This window comes from Salmo salar, chromosome 03 (assembly GCF_965601325.2).
Source record: "Salmo salar chromosome 03, fSalSal1, whole genome shotgun sequence".
Taxonomy (NCBI): Eukaryota; Metazoa; Chordata; class Actinopteri; order Salmoniformes; family Salmonidae; genus Salmo; species Salmo salar.
In genome coordinates this window covers 5,420,751-5,442,500 of record NC_138293.1, presented here as the reverse complement: position 1 = coordinate 5,442,500, position 21,750 = coordinate 5,420,751, and the positions used below count along the sequence as shown (strand labels likewise).

General features: G+C 42.9%; 1 protein-coding gene across 1 annotated transcript in view; it reads left to right on the top strand.

Moving 5' to 3' along the window:
* The window catches only part of ptprma (protein tyrosine phosphatase receptor type Ma), a 296,460-nt gene that overhangs the window by 89,286 nt on the left and 185,424 nt on the right, over window positions 1–21,750 (top strand). Inside the window, exon 2 of the mRNA XM_082973036.1 lies at window positions 6,053–6,175. Within this exon, the coding sequence (XP_082829162.1) occupies window positions 6,053–6,175 (123 nt within the window). The remainder of the gene's footprint in view (window positions 1–6,052; window positions 6,176–21,750) is intronic.

Below are 21,750 nucleotides of genomic sequence, written 5' to 3'. Positions count from 1 at the left end.
AACTCCTAAATGAACATACATTCTTTGTCTGTTCCAATTGAATTATCATCAAACAGCTTAAGGTAGAGATTCTCCGGCTGCTAGCTCAGCTGCAGGAAAAACAAGATGTGCTTTCTTTGTTCTATGATGAAGCCCAGGCACACACAATATCAGTTCTGAATGCCTCGTACAGCCAAAGGGGTTGATGAGTCAGGGGGTACTGACCTGCTCCAATCCACCGGACAGATTGGTAAACTCAACTCCACAGCCAGTGGGAGACTGGACACTGGCAAGGCAAAGGAGGTCGGTGGGAGGCAGTCTGGTTAGCCTCCATATATCCTAGAAAATCTGATCTATTATACAGCTTTGCCCTGCTTTGCCCCGGTGGATTTGCCCAAGTGGATTTTTTTTCCAATATTTTTTGTATATATTTTTTTAACCTTTATTAAACTAGGCAAGTCAGTTAAGAGCACATTCTTATTTACAATGACGGCTTAGGAACAGTGGGTTAACTGTCTTGTTCAGGGGCAGAACGACGGTTACTGGCTCAACGCTCTAACCACTAGGCTACATACCGTCCCTGGGAGTCAGCTCTGATCTTGGGAATACACCAACAGCCAACAGCCGTCCAGGGGCACCAGCCACAGCTCAGCCGGTCGCTGACCAAAGGAAACAAGGTCTTGGGCCCTCCTCCACAGCTCAGCCAGTCGCCGACCAAAGGAAACAAGGTCTTCGGCCCTCCTCCACAGCTCAGCCAGTTGTCGACCAAAGGAAACAAGGTCTTGGGCCCTCCTCCACAGCTCAGCCAGTTGCCGACCAAAGGAAACAAGGTCTTGGGCCCTCCTCCACAGCTCAGCCAGTCGCCGACCAAAGGAAACAAGGTCTTCGGCCCTCCTCCACAGCTCAGCCAGTTGTCGACCAAAGGAAACAAGGTCTTGGGCCCTCCATCTCCCCAAAGATTCTGACTCCATCCACTGCTACTGGTACATGTACGGCTGGCATGAGACGAAGTACACCTCCTTCCCCCTGCCCAGGGCAGGCCCGTTCTGTTCCCCCTCTTCCTTCCCCATCGGATTCTGTCACGACAACCATCGTCGTGGGCAGCTCGATGGTGAGAGATTTTGGCCTGTCACTCGCGTTGGATTTAACGACATTCGCTTTTGGCAATCTGAGGAACTGAAGAAGGACTACGAAATGATCTTGAACACCCTTGTTGGCACAGGGAAGAGAACAGTAATCTCTAGCTCCCCTTTGCCATGCTATAGAAGGGGTTACAGCCACATCGCTGCCCTAAATGAGTTCCAGAAGAAACTCTGCAAAGACAGGAATGTCTCCTTTTGTGACAATTTTCACTTCGTGTGGGAGCAACCAACAGTCTTTAAAAGAGATGGGATTCACCCTAACCGCAGGGGTTCCAGGATGATCTCCATCAACATAGAAAACTGCATCCTCCCTGTCATAATAAGTAACAGAGGAGATGGAAAAGGTATTATATCTCAGAAAACTAGAAGTGTAGTGACTGTAAGTAACCTGATCTATGTTCCTTTAACTGTTATCTCCGAGGGTATTGTCAGAAATAATCAAATGCACAAAGAATTGAATTCCACTGTTTGTTCTGAAACTGTTTGGCAGCTCACTCAGTACCAATGAATCAAATGTAAATGTCACGGACATGTCTACCTCGGGTCAGCCTCTCAGAATAGAACTAAAAACAGACTAGCAACCCAGAAAAGGACAAAAAATTTGCTCATAATAACATATGTAGCCTGAGAAACAAGGTTCATGAAATGGACAGCTTATTAACATCAGAAAACATTCATATTCTGTCCCATCTCTGAAACATACTTAGATCATTTATTTGATGATGATGTGGTAGCTATACATGGTTATATAATATACAGGAAAGATAGAAATGCAAATGGTGGAGGTGTTGCCATGTATGTCCTGAGTCATATTCCTGTTAGGCTGAGAGAGGATCTAATGTCAGATGATGTGGAAGCAATATGGCTACAGGTTCATCTGCCTCACCTAAAGCCTATACGCGTAGAAAGTTGCTATAGACCACCAAGTGCTAAAAGTCAGTATTTGGACTATATGTTTGAAATGTTGGATAATGTATATTTTCTGGGTGACCTAAATATTGACTGGTTGTCATCAAGCTGCCCACTCAAAAAAGAAGCTCCAAGCTGTAACCAGTGCATGCAATCTGGTTCAAGTCATTAGTCAATCTACCAGGGTATTTACAAACAGAACAGGAGCTAAATCATCCACGTGTATTGATCACATCTTTACTAATGTTGAAGAAATCTGCTCTAAATCAGTAATCACACCCATCGGATGTAATGACGATAATATAATAGCCATATCTAGAATAAACAAAGTTCCAAAGATTGGACCTAAAATTGTGTATAAACAATGATACAAGAGGTTTTGTAGTGATTCCTATGTTGAAGATGTGAAAAATATTTGTTAGTCTGATGTGTGTAATGAGGAACAATCTGATGCTGCACTTGAAGCATTTATGAAACGGCTGCTTCCAATTACTGATAGGCAAGCGCCCATCAAAAAACTGACTGTTAGAACTGCCAAATCCCCATGTATAGATTATGAATTTAAAAATTGTATGGCTGAGAGGGATGAGGCAAAGGGAATAGAAAATAAGTCTGACAACACATCAGACTGGCAAACATACAGTAAATTGAGAAATCATGTAACTAAACTAAACAAAAAGAAGAAGAAACTATACTCTGGAGTAAAGATAAATGATTTAAAGAATTATAGTAAGAAGCTCTGTAGTATTTTTTATAAAATTCTAGGCAAGAAAGCAAACTCGACTCCATCTTTCATTGAGGCAGATGGCTTGTTCATAACAAACCCTTTGATATTGCCAACCACTTTAATAACTTTTTTTGTTGACAAGATCAACAAACATAGGTATGACTAGGTCTTTTACGGTGATCGTATGACCACCACACGGGCAGTCACGAGTCATGAAGGCAGTCAAATTCCACGTGATGACAGTTTAGTCAAGGTAATTAGGCTTCTCCAAGCTCTGATGCTGCTGCTGGTCATTAGTAGCCTACTAAACTTGCTAACTGCCTGGTACTCGGCTCTCTATTGTCCCTCTAATCACTCTGACATCAATGTAAATGTAATGGAAAATCTAACCAAACACTTCATGAGAGCTCATGAGCTCATGTTGCGCAACATTGCTATAGGCTATGCAATTGCAGGAGAAAACAGAATGATGGCCTCTATTAAAAAGAGGAGGATCCCTGCGCCTTCTTCACCACACTGTCTGTGTGGTTGGACCATTTCAGATTTTCAGTGATGTGTACCCTGAGGAACTTGAAGCTTTCCACCTTCTCAACTGCGGTCCCGTCGATGTGGATAGAGGCGTGCTCCCTCTGCTCTTTCCTGAAGTCCACGATCATCTCCTCTGTTTTGTCGACATTGAGTGAGAGGTTATTTTCTTGGCACCACTCCACCAGGGCCCTCACCACCTCCCTGTGGTCTGTCTGGTCATTGTTGGTAATCAGGCCAACTATTGTTGTGCCGTCTGTAAACTTGATGATTGTTTTTGGAGGCTTTACATGGAACACTGCGTTTGCCTTGTTGCAGTGCGTTCTGTCTGGTGCACACATTGGATGTATCGAATGTATGCGATCAAACTGTATGCGTAGACGGCTTGACAGAAATGGTAGCAGAAGGTGAATGTTGAACTATCGACATAGTTCCAACTGATGCTGCGTACTTTTTTACACAACAACGCTATTGGTGTGATCAAGGCGCAACAGTTTATCAACATTTTAAACGTTCTGATCTGTTGAGTTCAGCTTAATTGCTTTAAAAAAAAAAAAAAGTTTTTGTTGATGCTTGTGGTTGTATTAATTTGGGATCTATCCCATCCCACAACTGTTCCAGACTATGTTTGGATAATTTATTTAGCAAACAGAATATAATAGGTCAACCTTTGTACTATGGGGGACAGCGGTCACTTTTGATAATGGTGTTTTCCCGCTAATGGAACTGCCATGTGCGCATTGCTGTGCTTATAATGTAAAGAAATAGCCTAATAGTTTACCAACATTTTAAGCTAAATGTTCTGATCTGTTGTGTCAGCCATATTGCATTTAAAAAAAAAAATTTGATGCTAGTGGTAGTATTAATCTATCACATCCCCCAACTGTCCCAGGCTATGTTTGGAATATTTATTTCTCGCACTGAATAGGTCAACTTTTGTACTATGTGGGATAGAAGACTGACGTAGGCTAGTGCTTTTGCTGTTCGTTAGGCCTACTCATCTTATTGGCTGACGAAAAGTAAATGTGGACAGTTCTTCCAATATCTTCAATATGCACCTCGGAATTGGATAAGGACATGCACGGTTACATCCCCGATGTGTTTGTCTTCACTTGTAGCCTGTGAGAAAGACCCGATCACGTGACGGAGAGCTATGTGAGTGAGAGGTGCTTCGGGGCACGAAGCACGCAGGAGGAAGGGAATTACAATTATTATATTCAGCCCAAGGCCACAACAGCCACTGGCCGCAAAAAAAGGCATGGATTTTTTTTAAAGGGAATTACGGCCACACAAAGGGAAATTGTGAATGAGAGACTGATGAAGTGTGTACAGCCTGCACAAAAACCCCCCAAAAAACAAAGCAGAGCTCATACCTTTCATGCAACTTTTTTCACGTCGTCATTAGAGTCGAATCATGCAGCCTTAGAATGTATTAAAAATCGAATCATACAGCAAAACGTTAATAACTCTAAACTAAGCATAAAGGGGTACCTATTTCTTTGTTAACTGCTCAACACAGAATAGCCACATGTGCGCACTTCGTCAAATCATTTGGAGAAACTATAATTTTAATCCAGTTTTGTTCAATTGTGTTCATCATCATACTATAAAATAATGCCATGAAATTCTAAGCAAATCTTTTCTGCTAAATGAACTAGTGTAGCCCACAGCCATACAGCGTAGCCAGATCAGGACCTAACATTGTGTTGTATGGCCTTATAGGTGGGAGGAACCTTTAACATTGTGTTGTATGGCCTTATAGGTGGGAGGAACCTTTAAAATTGTGTTGAATGGCCTTATAGGTGGGAGGATTAAAGGAGTGTGTATTAATCGATCGCACACCAACAGGCAGAGCTGAACACACACACACACACACACACCTCCTAATGATTCCTCACTGTCAGCTTCAGAGTAGAGGCAGTAGAACGGATTACAGTGGTCTGTGTGTGTGTGTGTGTGTGTGTGTGTGTGTGTGTGTGTGTGTGTGTGTGTGTGTGTGTGTGTGTGTGTGTGTGTGTGTGTGTGTGTGTGCGTGTGCGTGCGTGCGTGTCTGTGTGTGTGTGTATGTGTGTGTGCATGTGCTTACTTTTCTCTCTCTGTGTGTGTGTGCATACGTCTGTGTGTGTGTGTGTGTGTGTGTGTGTGTGTGTGTGTGTGTGTGTGTGTGTGTGTGTGTGTGTGTGTGTGTGTGTGTGTGTGTGTGTGTGTGTGTAAATGAAAGACAGGTGAACAGCAGAACAGTTAAGTCCCATAGACTGTATTGCTGCTGCAGCACTAACTGCTGTTAGAGGAAAAAATAAATCAATGTGTGTTAGATGGTGCAGTTTGGAACACTATTGTTGTGTTCTAAACTGCACCCTATTCCCTAGTTAGTGCACTACACATAGAGCTCTGGTCAAAAGTAGTGCGCTAAATAGGGAATTTAGGGTGCCGTTTGGCACAGAGACAACCTCCGAACGATGATGGAGTCAGGACATTTCATACTTGTCATAGTGAAATTGGACTGCCATGTTGGCTAATGTGGCTAATGTGTGTTGTGCATCGACGGCTGTTCTAATCCCTCACTGTGTCTCACTTCAACCTGTCTCAGCATCTCAGCATCAGAGGCCATATTGCATTATAAATAGAGACGGGGGGGGGGGGGGGGGGGGAGGATAATGAATGTTATGAATGTAATTTATTGTTTTCATTTCATTATGGTGTGGAGTAAATGGAATAGTTGCACAAACAAGATGAATTGTGAATGATTCTCTTCTGTCTTTTGTAACAGGTGATTGTGACTTTGTCAAGCCGTTTGCAGCCTGCGGGTACAGCCAGGGGAGAGAGGACGATCTAGATTGGGAACAGGCTAACACCAGAGAGAAGCCTACAGCAGACCCATGGATGCCAACAGGTAAGAACTGGTCATACTACCGTACAGTAAAATGTCCATAGGTAAGAACTGGCTACAATAACATACAGTAAAATAGTTGTTTGTTTGGATGCTCAAAGGTAAGACAGCTCGATGACACTGATAGAAAAGAGGGTAGTTTGCAAATACAAAACCCAATCCAAAACTCCAAATCCAAAACTCCAAATCCAAAACTCCAAATCCAAAACCCAATCCAAAACTCCAAATCCAAAACTCCAAATCCAAAACTCCAAATCCCTAAATTTGGGAATTAACTCCATCAGATTAAATGGATGCTCTACAATATCTCATGGATTTTATACCAATGTTTTGGTATAAACAAGAAAGGACCTTATACACACCAGCTGTCACCATGGTTCCACATTCAGACTAGTGGGATAGGAAGTGAGAATGCTGTCACCATGGTTACACATTCAGACTAGTGGGATAGGAAGTGGGAATGCTGTCACCATGGTTACACATTCAGACTAGTGGGATAGGAAGTGAGAATGCTGTCACCATGGTTACACATTCAGACGAGTGGGATAGGAAGTGGAAATGCTGTCACCGTGGTTACACATTCAGACTAGTGGGATAGGAAGTGGGAATGCTGTCACCATGGTTACACATTCAGACTAGTGGGATAGGAAGTGGGAATGCTGTCACCATGGTTACACATTCAGACTAGTGGGATAGGAAGTGGGAATGCTGTCACCATGGTTACACATTCAGACTAGTGGGATAGGAAGTGGGAATGCTGTCACCATGGTTACACATTCAGACTAGTGGGATAGGAAGTGGAAATGCTGTCACCATGGTTACACATTCAGACTAGTGGGATAGGAAGTGGGAGAGCTTCATGGAGTAAGGATGGGTTGGGGTCATTTCAGATTAAAGTGACATTTTTATTCAATGATTGAAAACCCCCCATTTATTTTCAATGATTTGTCTATCATCTGTAAATGAGAAGCTATATATAGAAAAGGGTGTAAGATTTTAAATACCCCACATACTATACCTCAAATACCCCATATAGTATACCTCAAATAACCCATACACTTTAAATACACCTTATACTTTAAATACCCCATAAGCCTCAAATACCCCTTATACCTTAAATACACCATATCCCTTAAATACCCGATATCCCTTAAATACCCCATATACCTTAAATACCTCATATATTATACCTTAAATACCCCATATACCTCAAATACCCCATATGTTGTACCTTAAATACCCCATATACCTTAAATACCCCATATACCTTAAATACCCCATATACCTCAAATACCCCATATTCCTCAAATACCCCATATAGCTCAAATACCCGATATACTACACCTCAAAAACCCCATGCACTTTAAATACCCCATATACCCTAAATACTCCATGTACTATACCTCAAACACTCCATATAATATACATCAAATACTCCATATACTATACCTCAAATACCCCATATACCTCAAATACCACATATACTATACCTCAAATACCTCAAATATTCCAAATACTGTACCTCAAATACTCCATATACCTTAAATACCTCATATACCTCAAATACCCCATTTACCCCAAATATGCCATATAGCTCAAATACCCAATATACTACACCTCAAAAACCCCATGTAATTTAAATACCCCATATACCTCAAATACTCCATATACTATACCTCAAATACCTCATATACTATACCTCAAATACTCCATATACTATACCTAAAATACTCCATATACTATACCTCAAATACCCCATATACCTCAAATACCCCACATACTATACCCTAAATACTCCATGTACTATACCTCAAATACTCCATATAATATACATCAAATACTCCATATACTATACCTCAAATACCCCATATACCTCAGATACCACATATACTATACCTCAAATACCCCATATACCTCAAATACCCAATATACTCTACCTCAAATTCCCCATATACCTCAAACACCCAATATACTATACATCAAATACCCCACATACTTTACCTCATATAGCCCATGCACTTTACCTCAAATACCTCATATGCCTCATATAACTCAAATACCCCATATAGTATACCTTAAATACCCCATATACCTTAAATACGCCATATGCCTCAAATACCCAATATACCTTAAATACCCCCATATACCTCAACACCCCATATACTATACCTTAAATACCCCATATACTATACCTTAAATACCCCATATACCTCAAATACCCAATATACTCTACCTCAAATTCCCCATATACCTCAAACACCCAATATACTATACATCAAATACCCCACATACTTTACCTCATATAGCCCATGCACTTTACCTCAAATACCTCATATGCCTCATATAACTCAAATACCCCATATAGTATACCTTAAATACCCCATATACCTCAAATACGCCATATGCCTCAAATACCCAATATATCTTAAATACCCCCATATACCTCAACACCCCATATACTATACCTTAAATACCCCATATACTATACCTTAAATACCCCATATACCTCAAATACGCCATATGCCTCAAATACCTGATATACTATACATCAAATACCCCATATACTTTATATACCCCATATACCTCAAATGCCCCATATAGCTTAAATAGCCCATATACCTCAAATACACCATATACTGTACCTAAAATACCCCATATATCGCAAATACCCAATATATTATACCATAAATACCCCATATACCTCAAATATGCCATATACCTCAAATATCAAATCAAATTCCAAATCAAATCAAATGTATTTATATAGCCCTTCTTACATCAGCTGATATATCAAAGTGCTGTACAGAAACCCAGCCTAAAACCCCAAACAGCAAGCAATGCAGGTATAGAAGCACAGTGGCTAGGAAAAACTCCCTAGAAAGGCCAAAACCTATGAAGAAACCTAGAGAGGAACCAGACTATGAGGGGTGGCCAGTCCTCTTCTGGCTGTGCCAGGTGGAGATTATAACAGAACATGGCCAAGATGTTCAAATGTTCATAAATAACCAGCATGGTCAAATAATAGTAATCACAGTGAACAGGTCAGGGTTCCATAGCCGCAGGCAGAACAGTTGAAACTTGAGCAGCAGCATGGCCAGGTGGACTGGGGACAACATGGAGTCATCAGGCCAGGTAGTCCTGAGGCATGGTCCTAGGGCTCAGGTCCTCCGAGAGAGAGAAAGAAAGAGAGAAAGACAGAATTAGAGAGAGCATACTTAAATTCACACACGACACCGGATAAGACAGGAGAAATACTCCAGATATAACAGACTGACCCTAGCCCCCCGACACATAAACTACTGCAGCATAAATACTGGAGGCTGAGACAGGAGGGGTCGGGAGACACTGTGGCCCCATCCGATGATACTCCGGACAGGTCCAAACAGGCAGGATATAACCCCACCCACTTTGCCAAAGCACAGCCCCCACACCACTAGAGAGATATCTTCAACCACCAACTTACCATCCTGAGACAAGGCCGAGTATAGCCCAAAAGATCTCCGCCACGGCACAACCCAAGGGGGGGCGCCAACCCAGACAGGAAGACCACGTCAGTGACTCAACCCACTCAAGTGACGCACCCCTCCTAAGGACGGCATGGAAGAGCACCAGTAAGCCAGTGACTCAGCCCCTGTAATAGGGTTAGAGGCAGAGAATCCCAGTGGAGAGAGGGGAACCGGCCAGGCAGAGACAGCAAGGGTGGTTCGTTGCTCCAGTGCCTTTCCGTTCACCTTCACACTCCTGGGCCAGACTACACTCAATCATAGGACCTACTGAAGAGATGAGTCTTCAATAAAGACTTAAAGGTTGAGACCGAGTCTGCGTCTCTCACATGGGTAGGCAGACCATTCCATAAAAATGGAGCTCTATATGAGAAAGCCCTGCCTCCAGCTGTTTGCTTAGAAATTCTAGGGACAATTAGGAGGCCTGCGTCTTGTGACCGTAGCGTACGTGTAGGTATGTACGGCAGGACCAAATCGGAAAGATAGGTAGGAGCAAGCCCATGTAATGCTTTGTAGGTTAGCAGTAAAACCTTGAAATCAGCCCTTGCCTTAACAGGAAGCCAGTGTAGGGAGGCTAGCACTGGAGTAATATGATCACATTTTTGGGTTCTAGTCAGGATTCTAGCAGCCCTATTTAGCACTAACTGAAGTTTATTTAGTGCTTTATCCAGGTAGCCAGAAAGTAGAGCATTGCAGTAGTCTAACCTAGAAGTAACAAAAGAAGTAACAAAAGCATGGATTAATTTTTCTGCATCATTTTTGGACAGACATTTTCCGATTTCTGCAATGTTACGTAAATGGAAAAGGCTGTCCTTGAAACAGTCTTGATATGTTCGTCAAAAGAGAGATCAGGGTCCAGAGTAACGCCGAGGTCCTTCACAGTTTTATTTGAGACGACTGTACAACCATCAAGATTAATTTTCAGATTCAACAGAAGATCTCTTTGTTTCTTGGGACCTAGAACAGAATCTCTGTTTTGTCCGAGTTTAAAAGTAGAAAGTTTGCAGCCTTCCACTTCCTTATGTCTGAAATACAGGCTTCCAGCGAGGGCAATTTTGGGGCTTCACCATGTTTCATTGAAATGTACAGCTGTGTGTCATCCGCATAGCAGCGAAAGTTAACATTATGTTTTCGAATGACATCCCCAAGAGGTAAAATATATAGTGAATACCCCATATACCTCAAATTCCCCATATAAACTCAGCAAAAAAAGAAACATCCCTTTTTCAGGACCCTGTCTTTCAAAGAGAATTCGTAAAAGTCCAAATAACTTCACATATCTTCATTGTAAAGGGTTTAAACACTGATTCCCATGCTTGTTCAATAAACCATAAACAATTAATGAACATGCACCTGTGGAATGGTTGTCAAGACACTAACAGCTTACAGACGGTAGGCAATTAAGGTCACAGTTATGATAACTTAGGACACTAAAGAGGCCTTTCTACTGACTCTGAAAAACATCAAAAGAAAGATGCACAGGGTCCCTGCTCATCTGCGTGAACGTGCCTTAGGCATGCTACAAGGAGGCATGAGGACTGCAGATGTGGCCAGGGCAATACATTGCAATGTCCGTACTGTGAGACACCTAAGACAGCGCTATAGGGAGACAGGACGGACAGCTGATCATCCTTGCAGTGGCAGACCACGTGTAACAACACCTGCACAGGATCGGTACATCCGAACATCACACCTGCGGGACAGGTACAGGATGGCAACAACAACTGCCTGAGTTACACCAGGAACGCACAATCCCTACATCAGTGCTCAGACTGTCCGCAGTAGGCTGAGAGAGACTTGGACTGAGGGCTTGTAGGCCTGTTGTAAGGCAGGTCCTCACCAGACATCAACAACGTCGCCTATGGGCACAAACCCACCGTCGCTGGACCAGACAGGACTGGTAAAAAGTGCTCTTCTCTGACGAGTCTCAGTTTTCTCTCACCAGGGGTGATGGTCGGATTTGCGTTTATCGTCGAAGGCATGAACGTTTCACCGAGACCTGTACTCTGGACCGGGATCGATTTGGAGGTGGAGGGTCCGTCATGGTCTGGGGCGGTGTGTCACAGAATCATCGGACTGAGCTTGTTGTAATTGCAGGGAATCTCAACGCTATGCAGGGAAGACTTCCTCCTCCCTCATGTGGTACCCTTCCTGCAGGCTCATCCTGACATGACCCTCCAGCATGGCAATGCCACCAGCCATACTGCTCGTTCTGTGTGTGATTTCCTGCAAGACAGAAATGTCAGTGTTCTGCCATGACCAGCGAAGAGCCCGGATCTCAATCCCATTGAGCACGTCTGGGACCTGTTGGATCGGAGGGTGAGGGCTATGGCCATTCCACCCAGAAATGTCCGGGAACTTGCAGGTGCCTTGATGGAAGAGTGGGATAACATCTCACAGCAAGAACTGGCAAATCTGGTGCCGTCCATGAGGAGGAGATGCACTGCAGTACATAATGCAGCTGGTGGCCACACCAGATAATGACTGGTACAATTTATTATGACCCCCCCTTTGTTCAGGGACACATTATTCCGTTTCTGTTAGTCACATGTCTGAGGAACTTGTTCAGTTTGTCTCAGTTGTTGAATATTGTTAAGTTCATACAAATATTTACATGTTAAGTTTGCTGAAAATAAACGCAGTTGACAGTGAGAGGACTTTTCTTTTTTTGCTAAGTTTACCTCAAATACCCCATATACCTCAAATACCCCATATACCTAAAATACACTATACCTCAAGTAGCCCATATTCTGTACCTCAAATACCCCATATACTATAACTCAAATACCCCATATACCTAAAATACTCCACATTTCCTTAAATATGCCATATACTTCAAATATCCCATATACTCTACCTCAAAACCCCATGTACCTTAAATACAACATATACCTCAAATACACCATATACTGTACCTCAAATACCCCATATACTATAACTCAAATACCCCATATACCTCAAATACTCCACATTTCCTTAAATATGCCATATACTTCAAATATCCCATATACTCTACCTCAAATACCCCATGTACCTTAAATACAACATATACCTCAAATACACAATATACTGTACCTCAAATATCCCATATACTGAACTTCAAATACCCCATATACTATACCTCAAATACCTTATATACCTCAAATACCCCATAACTATACCTCAAATACCCTATATACCTCAAATACCCCACATACTTTACCTCAAATACCCCATTTACTATACCTCAAATACCTAATATACCTCAAATACCCCACATACTATACCTCAAATACCCCATAACTATACCTCAAATACCCTATATACCTCAAATACCCCATATACTATACCTCAAATACCCCACATACTATACCTCAAATACCCCATATACCTCAAATACCCCACATACTATACCTCAAATACCCCATATACCTCAAATACCCCACATACTATACCTCAAATACCCCATATACTATACCTCAAATACCCCATATACTATACCTCAAATACCCCACATACTTTACCTCAAATACCCCGTATACCTAAAATACTCCGTATACCTCAAAGAAAAAAACACTGTATATAATTTTCCTTATTTTGTGTACAGTATATTATAATGAAGGAACTTACACATGCAAAAAGTTCCCTCAAAACAACACTATGAAAATGGGACCCATAACAATAGAATAATATAATTTACCTTTTGAACACTTAAACCATTGAAAGACAGAGATATTGGATGTTGTTTTAAATGTGTAATACTATTTAATCTCTATTGGTTTTTGGTATTGGTATTGGCTATTCCACCACATCAAAACCCCCATCTTCATCCCTTGTGTGACAACAATGGGAATTGAGACAAAAGCTTTGATGACAATGACGGCGGTGGCAGTGAATTTAATGTAAAAAAAATACCTCAAATCTATTTTAATTAAACAATGATTTCTTTCCCATCAAGCCCTCGATCCTATTAACCCTTCTCGCACATTGAATTTCATAAAAAAATGCTTTCCCTGTCATTCATTTGCGTTCTGCGTCTGCCTCAATGATCCGTCTCTTTAATGTTGCATTGATCGCTCAAATGAGGCGATATCATCACCACCAACACCATCGCCCTGCAGACGCTAGAGTTCTCATTCTCAGCCCGAACTGGATGGAACTCAACGCCGGGCCTCAAATTCTGTGAATTGATCCAGGCCGGGCTGGTTTCGGGCTTGCTGTGCTGTGTGTGTCTGCGCACCTTTTAAAGGCGCTTACATGGTCAATCTGACGTCTGCATTGGCCGTGCAGCATGGCGATATGGCCTCTGCAGAAGTCAGCGCATTCATACTTTTTTGCGCTTCGTGGAGCAGCCCAGATCTGATGTGAATGGAGTTGTCGAGGAAGTGAGTTTGCGTTTATACAGGACCTCCCGCCCTCACCTACCGTCAACCAATCACGTCAGTCAGGAGCTAGACCAAGCCCTCCACATTGTTACAAAATTTGAGAGGCGTACGCCGGTGCGGTATGGAGCTCAGTTTGGCCTCTGCATGCCTCTGACCACATTTTTACAGATCAAGCATAAATTGGCGTTTAGCCTACTACGGCTCTCTCTCAGCTACACCAGGATTCCAATATTCTCATAATTCCAAGGAAATTTGTGGCCATGATGAAACTTATTTTTCTGATTATTTAAATGTTTCAAATTGCGATAAGAATAGTCTGGAATGTAAACTGGAGCGCATCTCAGTAACAGGAGAAGCCCATATTCCAGTGGCAACTGTTAACGCCCATACATTTTAACAGAATACATCCTATGACTTCCTGATTACCAGTACCGAGTCGATGTGCAGGGTACGCGGTAATTGAGGTAGCTAGGGGTAAAGGATAGATAATAGCCAGTAACAGCAGTATACTGTAGGTAGGGATAAAGGATAGATAATAGACAGTAACAGCAGTATACTGTAGGTAGGGATAAAGGATAGATAATAGACAGTAACAGCAGTATACTGTAGGTAAGGGTAAAGGATAGATAATAGACAGTAGCAGCAGTATACTGTAGGTAGAGGTAAAGGATAGATAATAGACAGTATCAGCAGTATACTGTAGGTAGGGGTAAAGGATAGATAATAGCCAGTAACAGCAGTATACTGTAGGTAGGGATAAAGGATAGATAATAGACAGTAACAGCAGTATACTGTAGGTAGGGGTAAAGGATAGATAATAGACAGTAACAGCAGTATACTGTAGGTAGGGATAAAGGATAGATAATAGACAGTAGCAGCAGTATACTGTAGGTAGGGGTAAAGGATAGATAATAGCCAGTAACAGCAGTATACTGTAGGTAGGGATAAAGGATAGATATTAGACAGTAGCAGCAGTATACTGTAGGTAGGGGTAAAGGATAGATAATAGCCAGTAACAGCAGTATATTGTAGGTAGGGATAAAGGATAGATATTAGACAGTAGCAGCAGTATACTGTAGGTAGGGGTACAGTGACTAGACAACAGGATAGATAATAGACAGTAACAGCAGTATACTGTAGGTAGGGGTAAAGTGACTAGGCAACAGGATAGATAATAGACAGTAAGCAGCAGTATACTGTAGGTAGGGGTAAAGTGACTAGGCAACAGGATAGATAATAGACAGTAACAGCAGTATACTGTAGGTAGGGGTAAAGTGTGAGTGTGTGTGGCGTCAGCATTCATGTGTGTCTGGGCATATGTAGTGTGTGTGTGTTTGTGTGTGTGTGTGTGTGTGTGTATATGTGTGTTTGTGTGTATTGGAGTGTCAGTGGAAGTATGTTTGTGTGGGTGGGTAGAGTCAGTGCAAGGGAGTTAGTGAAAAAAGTGTCAAAGCATGTAGTCCAGGTAGCCATTTGATTAACTATTCAGCAGTCTTGTTCAGCAGAGATATAGCTTGGGGGTTAGAAGCTGTTCAGGGTCCTGTTGGTTCCAGACTTGGTCCACTGGTACCGCTTGTCGTGTGGTAGCAGAGAGAACAGTCTATGACAAGGGTGGCTGGAGTCTCTGGCAATTTTTAAGGCCTTCCTCTGACACCGCCTGGTATAGAGGTCCTGGATGGCAGGAAGCTTGGCCCAAGTAATGTTGGAATCGTGCACGGTCACTCAGTTGTAGGTGAACAGGGAGTACAGGAGGGGACTAAGCACACACCCCTGAGGGGCCCCCGTGTTGATGGTCAGTATGGCGGAAGTTTTGGGGTCGGCCCGTCAGGATGTCCAGGATCCAGTTGTAGAGGGAGGTATTCAGTCCCAGGGTCCTGAGGTTATTGATGCGCTTTGAAGGGGACTTTGGTGTAGAATGCTGTGCTGTAGTCAATAAACAGCATTCTTACAAAAGTATATATATTTTTTTACTGGTGGGTGAGGGCTGTGCGGAGTGCAATAGAAATGTTGTCATCTGTGAATCTGTTGGGGCGGTATGTGAATTAGAGTGGGTCCAGGATGTCTGGGATGATGGTGTTGATGTGAGTCATGACCAGCCTTTCAAAGCATTTCATGGCTATAGATGTGAGTGCTATGGGGCGATAGTCATGTAGGCAGGTTACCTTGGCGTTCCTGGGCATGGGGACTATGGTTGTCTGGTTTTAGGTAGTTTATCCCCCGGGTGATGCGTTGTCCCCAGCTACAATAAATACAGCCTAAGGATATATGGTTTTCCAGTTTGCATAAAGTCCAGTGAAGTTCCTTGATGTCCGTCGTGGTATCGGCTTGAGGAGGGAGATATGTGTGAGATATGTGTGTCTGTGACAATTACCGAAGAGAATTCTCTTGGGAGATAATATGGTCGGCATTTGATTGTGAGGTATTCTAGATCAGGTAAACAAAAGGAGTTCCCTTATATTATTACAATTACACCATGAGTTGTTAATCATGAAACAAACATACACCCCCCGCTGTTCTTCTACCCGGAGTGATGTTTATTCCTGTCGGCGCGATGAATTGAGAATCCAGATGGCTGGACCGACTCCGACAGTATATCCCGAGAGAGCCATGTTTCCGTGAAACAGAGTATGTTACTGCTCATATAAGGAAATCAGTCAATTGAAACAAAAAATATTAGGCCCTAATCTATGTATTTCACATGCCTGGGAATAATATTAATCTGTTGGTCACATATACGTACCTTAAAAAAAAGGTAGAGGCGTGGATAAGAAACACAAGATCCTGACTGGTTGACCACCATTTGCATCAATCAGCACTACTTCGCAGAGTTAATCAGGCTGTGGAAGGTACTTCCGTCCTCTTCCATGGCTGTGCGAAGTTTCTGGATATTGGCGGGAACTGGATCCAGAGCATCCCAAACATGCTCAATGGTTGACATGTCTGGAAGAACTGGGACACTTTCAGCTTCCAGGAATTGTGAACAGATCCTTGTGACATGGGGCCATGAGGTGATGGCGGTGGATGAATGGCACGACAATGGGCCTCAGGATTTCGTCACAGTATCTCTGTGCATTCAAATTGTAGCTTATGCCTGCCCATACCATAACCCCACCGGAACCATTGGACACTCTGTTCACAACGTTGACCTCAGCAAACCACCGCTCACCCACGCAACGTCATACACATGGTCTGAGGTTGTGAAGCCGGTTGGACGTAATTCGCTAAATTACATTCTCTGGTAACAGCTCTGTTGGACACTCCTGCAGTCACCATGTCAACTCCTTCAACACTTTAGATATCTGTGGCATTGTGTTGTGTGACAAAACTGCACATTTTAGAGTGGCCTTTTATTGGCCCCAGCACAAGGTGCACCTGTGTAATGATCATGCAGTTTAATCAGCTTCTTTATCTGCCACACCTGTCAGGTGGATGGATTATCTTGGCAAAGGAGAAATGCTCAATAACAGGGATGTAAACAAATTTGTGCCCAAAATCTGAAAGAAATGAGCTGTTTGTGCATATGAAAAATGTCTGGGATCTTTTATTTCAGCTCATGAAACATGGGACCAACACTTTACATGTTGCTTTTATATTTTTGTTCAGTGTAAATTGAGTTTTCCTCTCGCTCTGCTTTTTCTAGGCCCAATGGCTGTTTCCTTGTCTCCTCACTCCACTGCCGCCCGACTCCGCCGCATTGTTCTCACAAACAGTTTAAGGAAAATTTGTTTTTCAAAAATCGTGCTTTTTTCAGGTTCGGGGTCATTTAATTTCTGTGATGTCGGACCGGGCCTGGGCTCGAGCGTCAGCTCACCGAGTTTGGGTCGGACCGGGCTCAGATTTTCAGGCCCGATGCGAACTCTAACACATACACACGGGTCCAGAGGAATTGGACTAATGGAATGGAGGATAGCAGCGGCTTTTTTTTCTTCTTAATGTTTCTAGCAAAGGTAGCTCTCCAGACTAATGGATATTGTTTCCCTCTCCAATCTGACTGGCTGGCTGACTGGCTGGCTGGCTGGCTGACTGGCTGGGTGGCTGGCTGGCTGGCTGGCTGGCTGGCTGGCTGGGTGGGTGACTGGCTGGCTGACTGGCTGGCTGGCTGGGTGGCTGGCTGGCTGGCTGGCTGGCTGGCTGACTGGCTGGCTGGCTGACTGGCTGGCTGACTGGCTGGGTGGCTGGCTGGCTGGCTGGCTGACTGGCTGGCTGGCTGACTGGCTAGCTGACTGGCTGGCTGGCTGACTGGCTGACTGGCTGTCTGGCTGGCTGACTGGCTGACTGGCTGACTGGCTGGCTGGCTGGCTGACTGGCTGACTGGCTGGCTGGCTGGCTGACTGGCTGGCTGACTGGCTGACTGGCTGGCTGGCTGGCTGGCTGGCTGGCTGGCTGGCTGGCTGACTGGCTGACTGGCTGGCTGGCTGGCTGACTGGCTGCACCACAGATAGATTGGAACCCCCCAGTGACACACAGACAATTTATTAGGAAGGACGCCACTCATTTTAAGCAGGCAGGCTTAGGGTGTGTGTGTGTGTGTGTGTGTGTGTGTGTGTGTGTGTGTGTGTGTGTGTGTGTGTGTGTGTGTGTGTGTGTGTGTGTGTCTGCGTCAACATCAGTGTGTGTGTCGCTCTAATCTGTTCCAGGAGAAATGACCTGCCAGAAGCGGAGGGAAGCGTTTACTTTTCCCCATTTGGAATTGATTGATGTCGGAAAACAAGGGGGCGGGGCAAAGGTTACCGTGACGATCCGGAAAAGCCTCGACCTACAAATTAACACCACCTCCCCCCCCCCCCTCTCCCTTCCCTGCGTTCCACCTGCCGTCTAAATGTAACATATCTGATTAAAGTCCTACTCAGCACCTGGTTAAGAGGTGTCTCTGATTGTATCTCCCACTCTGAGAGTACTCCAGATAACGCTGTTGTCTCCCCTCAGCCCCACACATCTTGAATGGTGGGCAATTAGCATTAGCTGGTTGTCTGCTCTGTTCTGTTCTGTCTGATAGAATAGTAGCATTCACCAGCTGCCAGTCAGAAGCTCTGATCTCCCCTCGTTAACTAAACAAACACTTGGTTCTGAACAAAACAGAGATATGAGATGTAGTCTGTGTTCCAAATGGCACCCTATTCCCTATTTAGTGCTCTACTTTTGACCAGCGCCCATAGCTGCATAGTAGTGCACTATGTAGGGAATAGGGTGCCATTTGAGATGTAGGGCCTCTTGACGGCTGAAAGCAAGAAGCTAGGCGTATGTTGCACGTCACTACTTTACAGGAGAGACATTTCAACGTTTATTTTTTTTAATCAAAATGCATTTTGGGCAGAAATGACTTCTGGAACATGTGAATTTTCATGTGCCTTAATAACAAACGTGTATGCCATCTGTAAATACGAATACAATAGTTAAATTACGAGCCTAGTTGGTTTAGCTACGGAAAAATACAAGAAACTTCCCGCTAGGCATGATTGGCTGAGATAATGGATGGGCTGGACATGCCGAGAGATGAGTTCTGATTGGTCTGCCATGTAGCATGCTTCTGTCTATAACATGAGCTGTTCAGTATGTGTAGATAATCCTTGCTAACACAATTATTTTGAAAGATATCATGAAGAACTGTAAAAGTGTTGCATTGCTGCCCTGAAGTTAAACGCTCTATCGACAAAGATCAGTGGGGAAAAAGTTGTGATGGACTACCTTCTGGAGGCAATCGCACCATGCTGACTCTCTCTGACACTGAAAATGAATCAGACAATGAGGAAATCCCTGATTTAGGTACAAACATTTTCATTGAACCATTGTAGAGTCTTCTCCCATCACTGTCATCAGAAGAAAAGGCGATTAATAACAGTGTTGTTGTCACGGAAGAAGTTGATCGAGTTTTGAAATCAGTGAAATGCCCGGCGGAAGCAGAGAGATGATTACCGAATGCGGAGAGAGTCGAAAAGAGAACACAGTATAAAACACCTGTCTCCAGATGACATCTTCAAACTAAGGGCGAACATCCATGACAGAGGGAGAAGCGTTCATTATCATGTATACGGGTTAGAGTCTAGCTACATTGTCAGATATTATAAGTTTCTACTTTTGTCAAAAAAGTTGTTTTCATTACAAGTTAAAGCGTACTGTTAGCTACCTGACGTTAGTTGGCTGGCTAGCTAGCTAACGTTACGTGTATGATCTGTGTAGTAATGTTATTTGTTAGCTACCTAGCTAACATTACGTGCATGATCTGTGTAGTAATATTATTTGTTAGCTAGCTAGCTAACGTTACGTGTATGATCTGTGTAGTAATGTTATTTGTTAGCTAGCTAGCTAATGTTACGTGTATGATCTGTGTAGTAATGTTATTTGTTAGCTAGCTAGCTAACGTTACCTGTATGATCTGTGTAGTAATGTTATTTGTTAGCTAGCTAGCTAACATTACGTGTATGATCTGTGTAGTAATGTTATTTGTTAGCTAGCTAGCTAACGTTACGTGTATGATCTGTGTAGTAATATTATTTGTATCTCAGAAATCCATTTGCATTGCTAGTTATAGCCTAATGTTAGCTAGCTAGCTAACATTACGTGTATGATCTGTGTAGTAATGTTATTTGTTAGCTAGCTAGCTAACGTTACATGTATGATCTGTGTAGTAATATTATTAGTATCTCAGAAAGCCATTTGCATTGCTAGTTATAGCCTAATGTTAGCCAGCTAGCTAACATTACGTGTATGATCTGTGTAGTAATGTTATTTGTTAGCTAGCTAGCTAACGTTACGTGTATGATCTGTGTAGTAATGTTATTTGTTAGCTAGCTAGCTAACGTTACGTGTATGATCTGTGTAGTAATGTTATTTGTTAGCTAGCTAGCTAACATTGAACCTAGTTGGTTAGCTTTAGCTACCTACAGATGCATGCATGGTGCATGATACATAAATTGGGATTCTGGTTCGTTGTTTAGCTAGCTAGCTATGTCTAAACCAAAGACTACACTGTGCAAGTAACCATTTCACTGTACCGTTTACAGCTTCTGTATCCTATGCATGTGACAAATAAACATAGCTTTTATTTGAGATAGTGTGTGTTTACCAGAGACGGTAATGTGAAGATCAACATGACCTGCACCAAAGTCAGATTAGGGTATAGGCCAAGGACTAATTAAAGTGTATTTTTACTACTACTTTCTGCTACTACTTTCATCACTTTTAGTCTTGAAATCTTTGGTTGTTTTACTACACTACCTTACTCACTCTGTTCAGCACATTTATTTATATTTATTTCACCTTTATTTAACCAGGTCGGCTAGTTGAGAACAAGTTCTCATTTACAATTGTGACCTGGCCAAGAAAAAGCAAAGCAGTTCGACAACATACAACAACACAGAGTTACACATGGAGTAAAACAAACATACAGTCAATAATACAGTAGAAAAATAAGTCTATATACAGTGTGAGCAAATGAGGTGAGATAAGGGAGGTAAAGGCAATAAATAGGCCATGGTGGCGAAGTAAATACAATATAGCAAGTAAAACACTGGAATGGTAGATTTGTAGTGGAAGAAAGTGCAAAGTAGAAATAGAAATAATGGGGTGCATGGCCTCACATGTGAATCCTTAAAGAGATGGGTGGGGCTAAAGCTTAAGTGGGTGTGAACGATGCTGAATGGGTGTAGACAAATAAGAGCGCTCCAGTAGGTGAGAGCTCACGGGCCATTTTCTCAAAAGTGGGGTTACAATT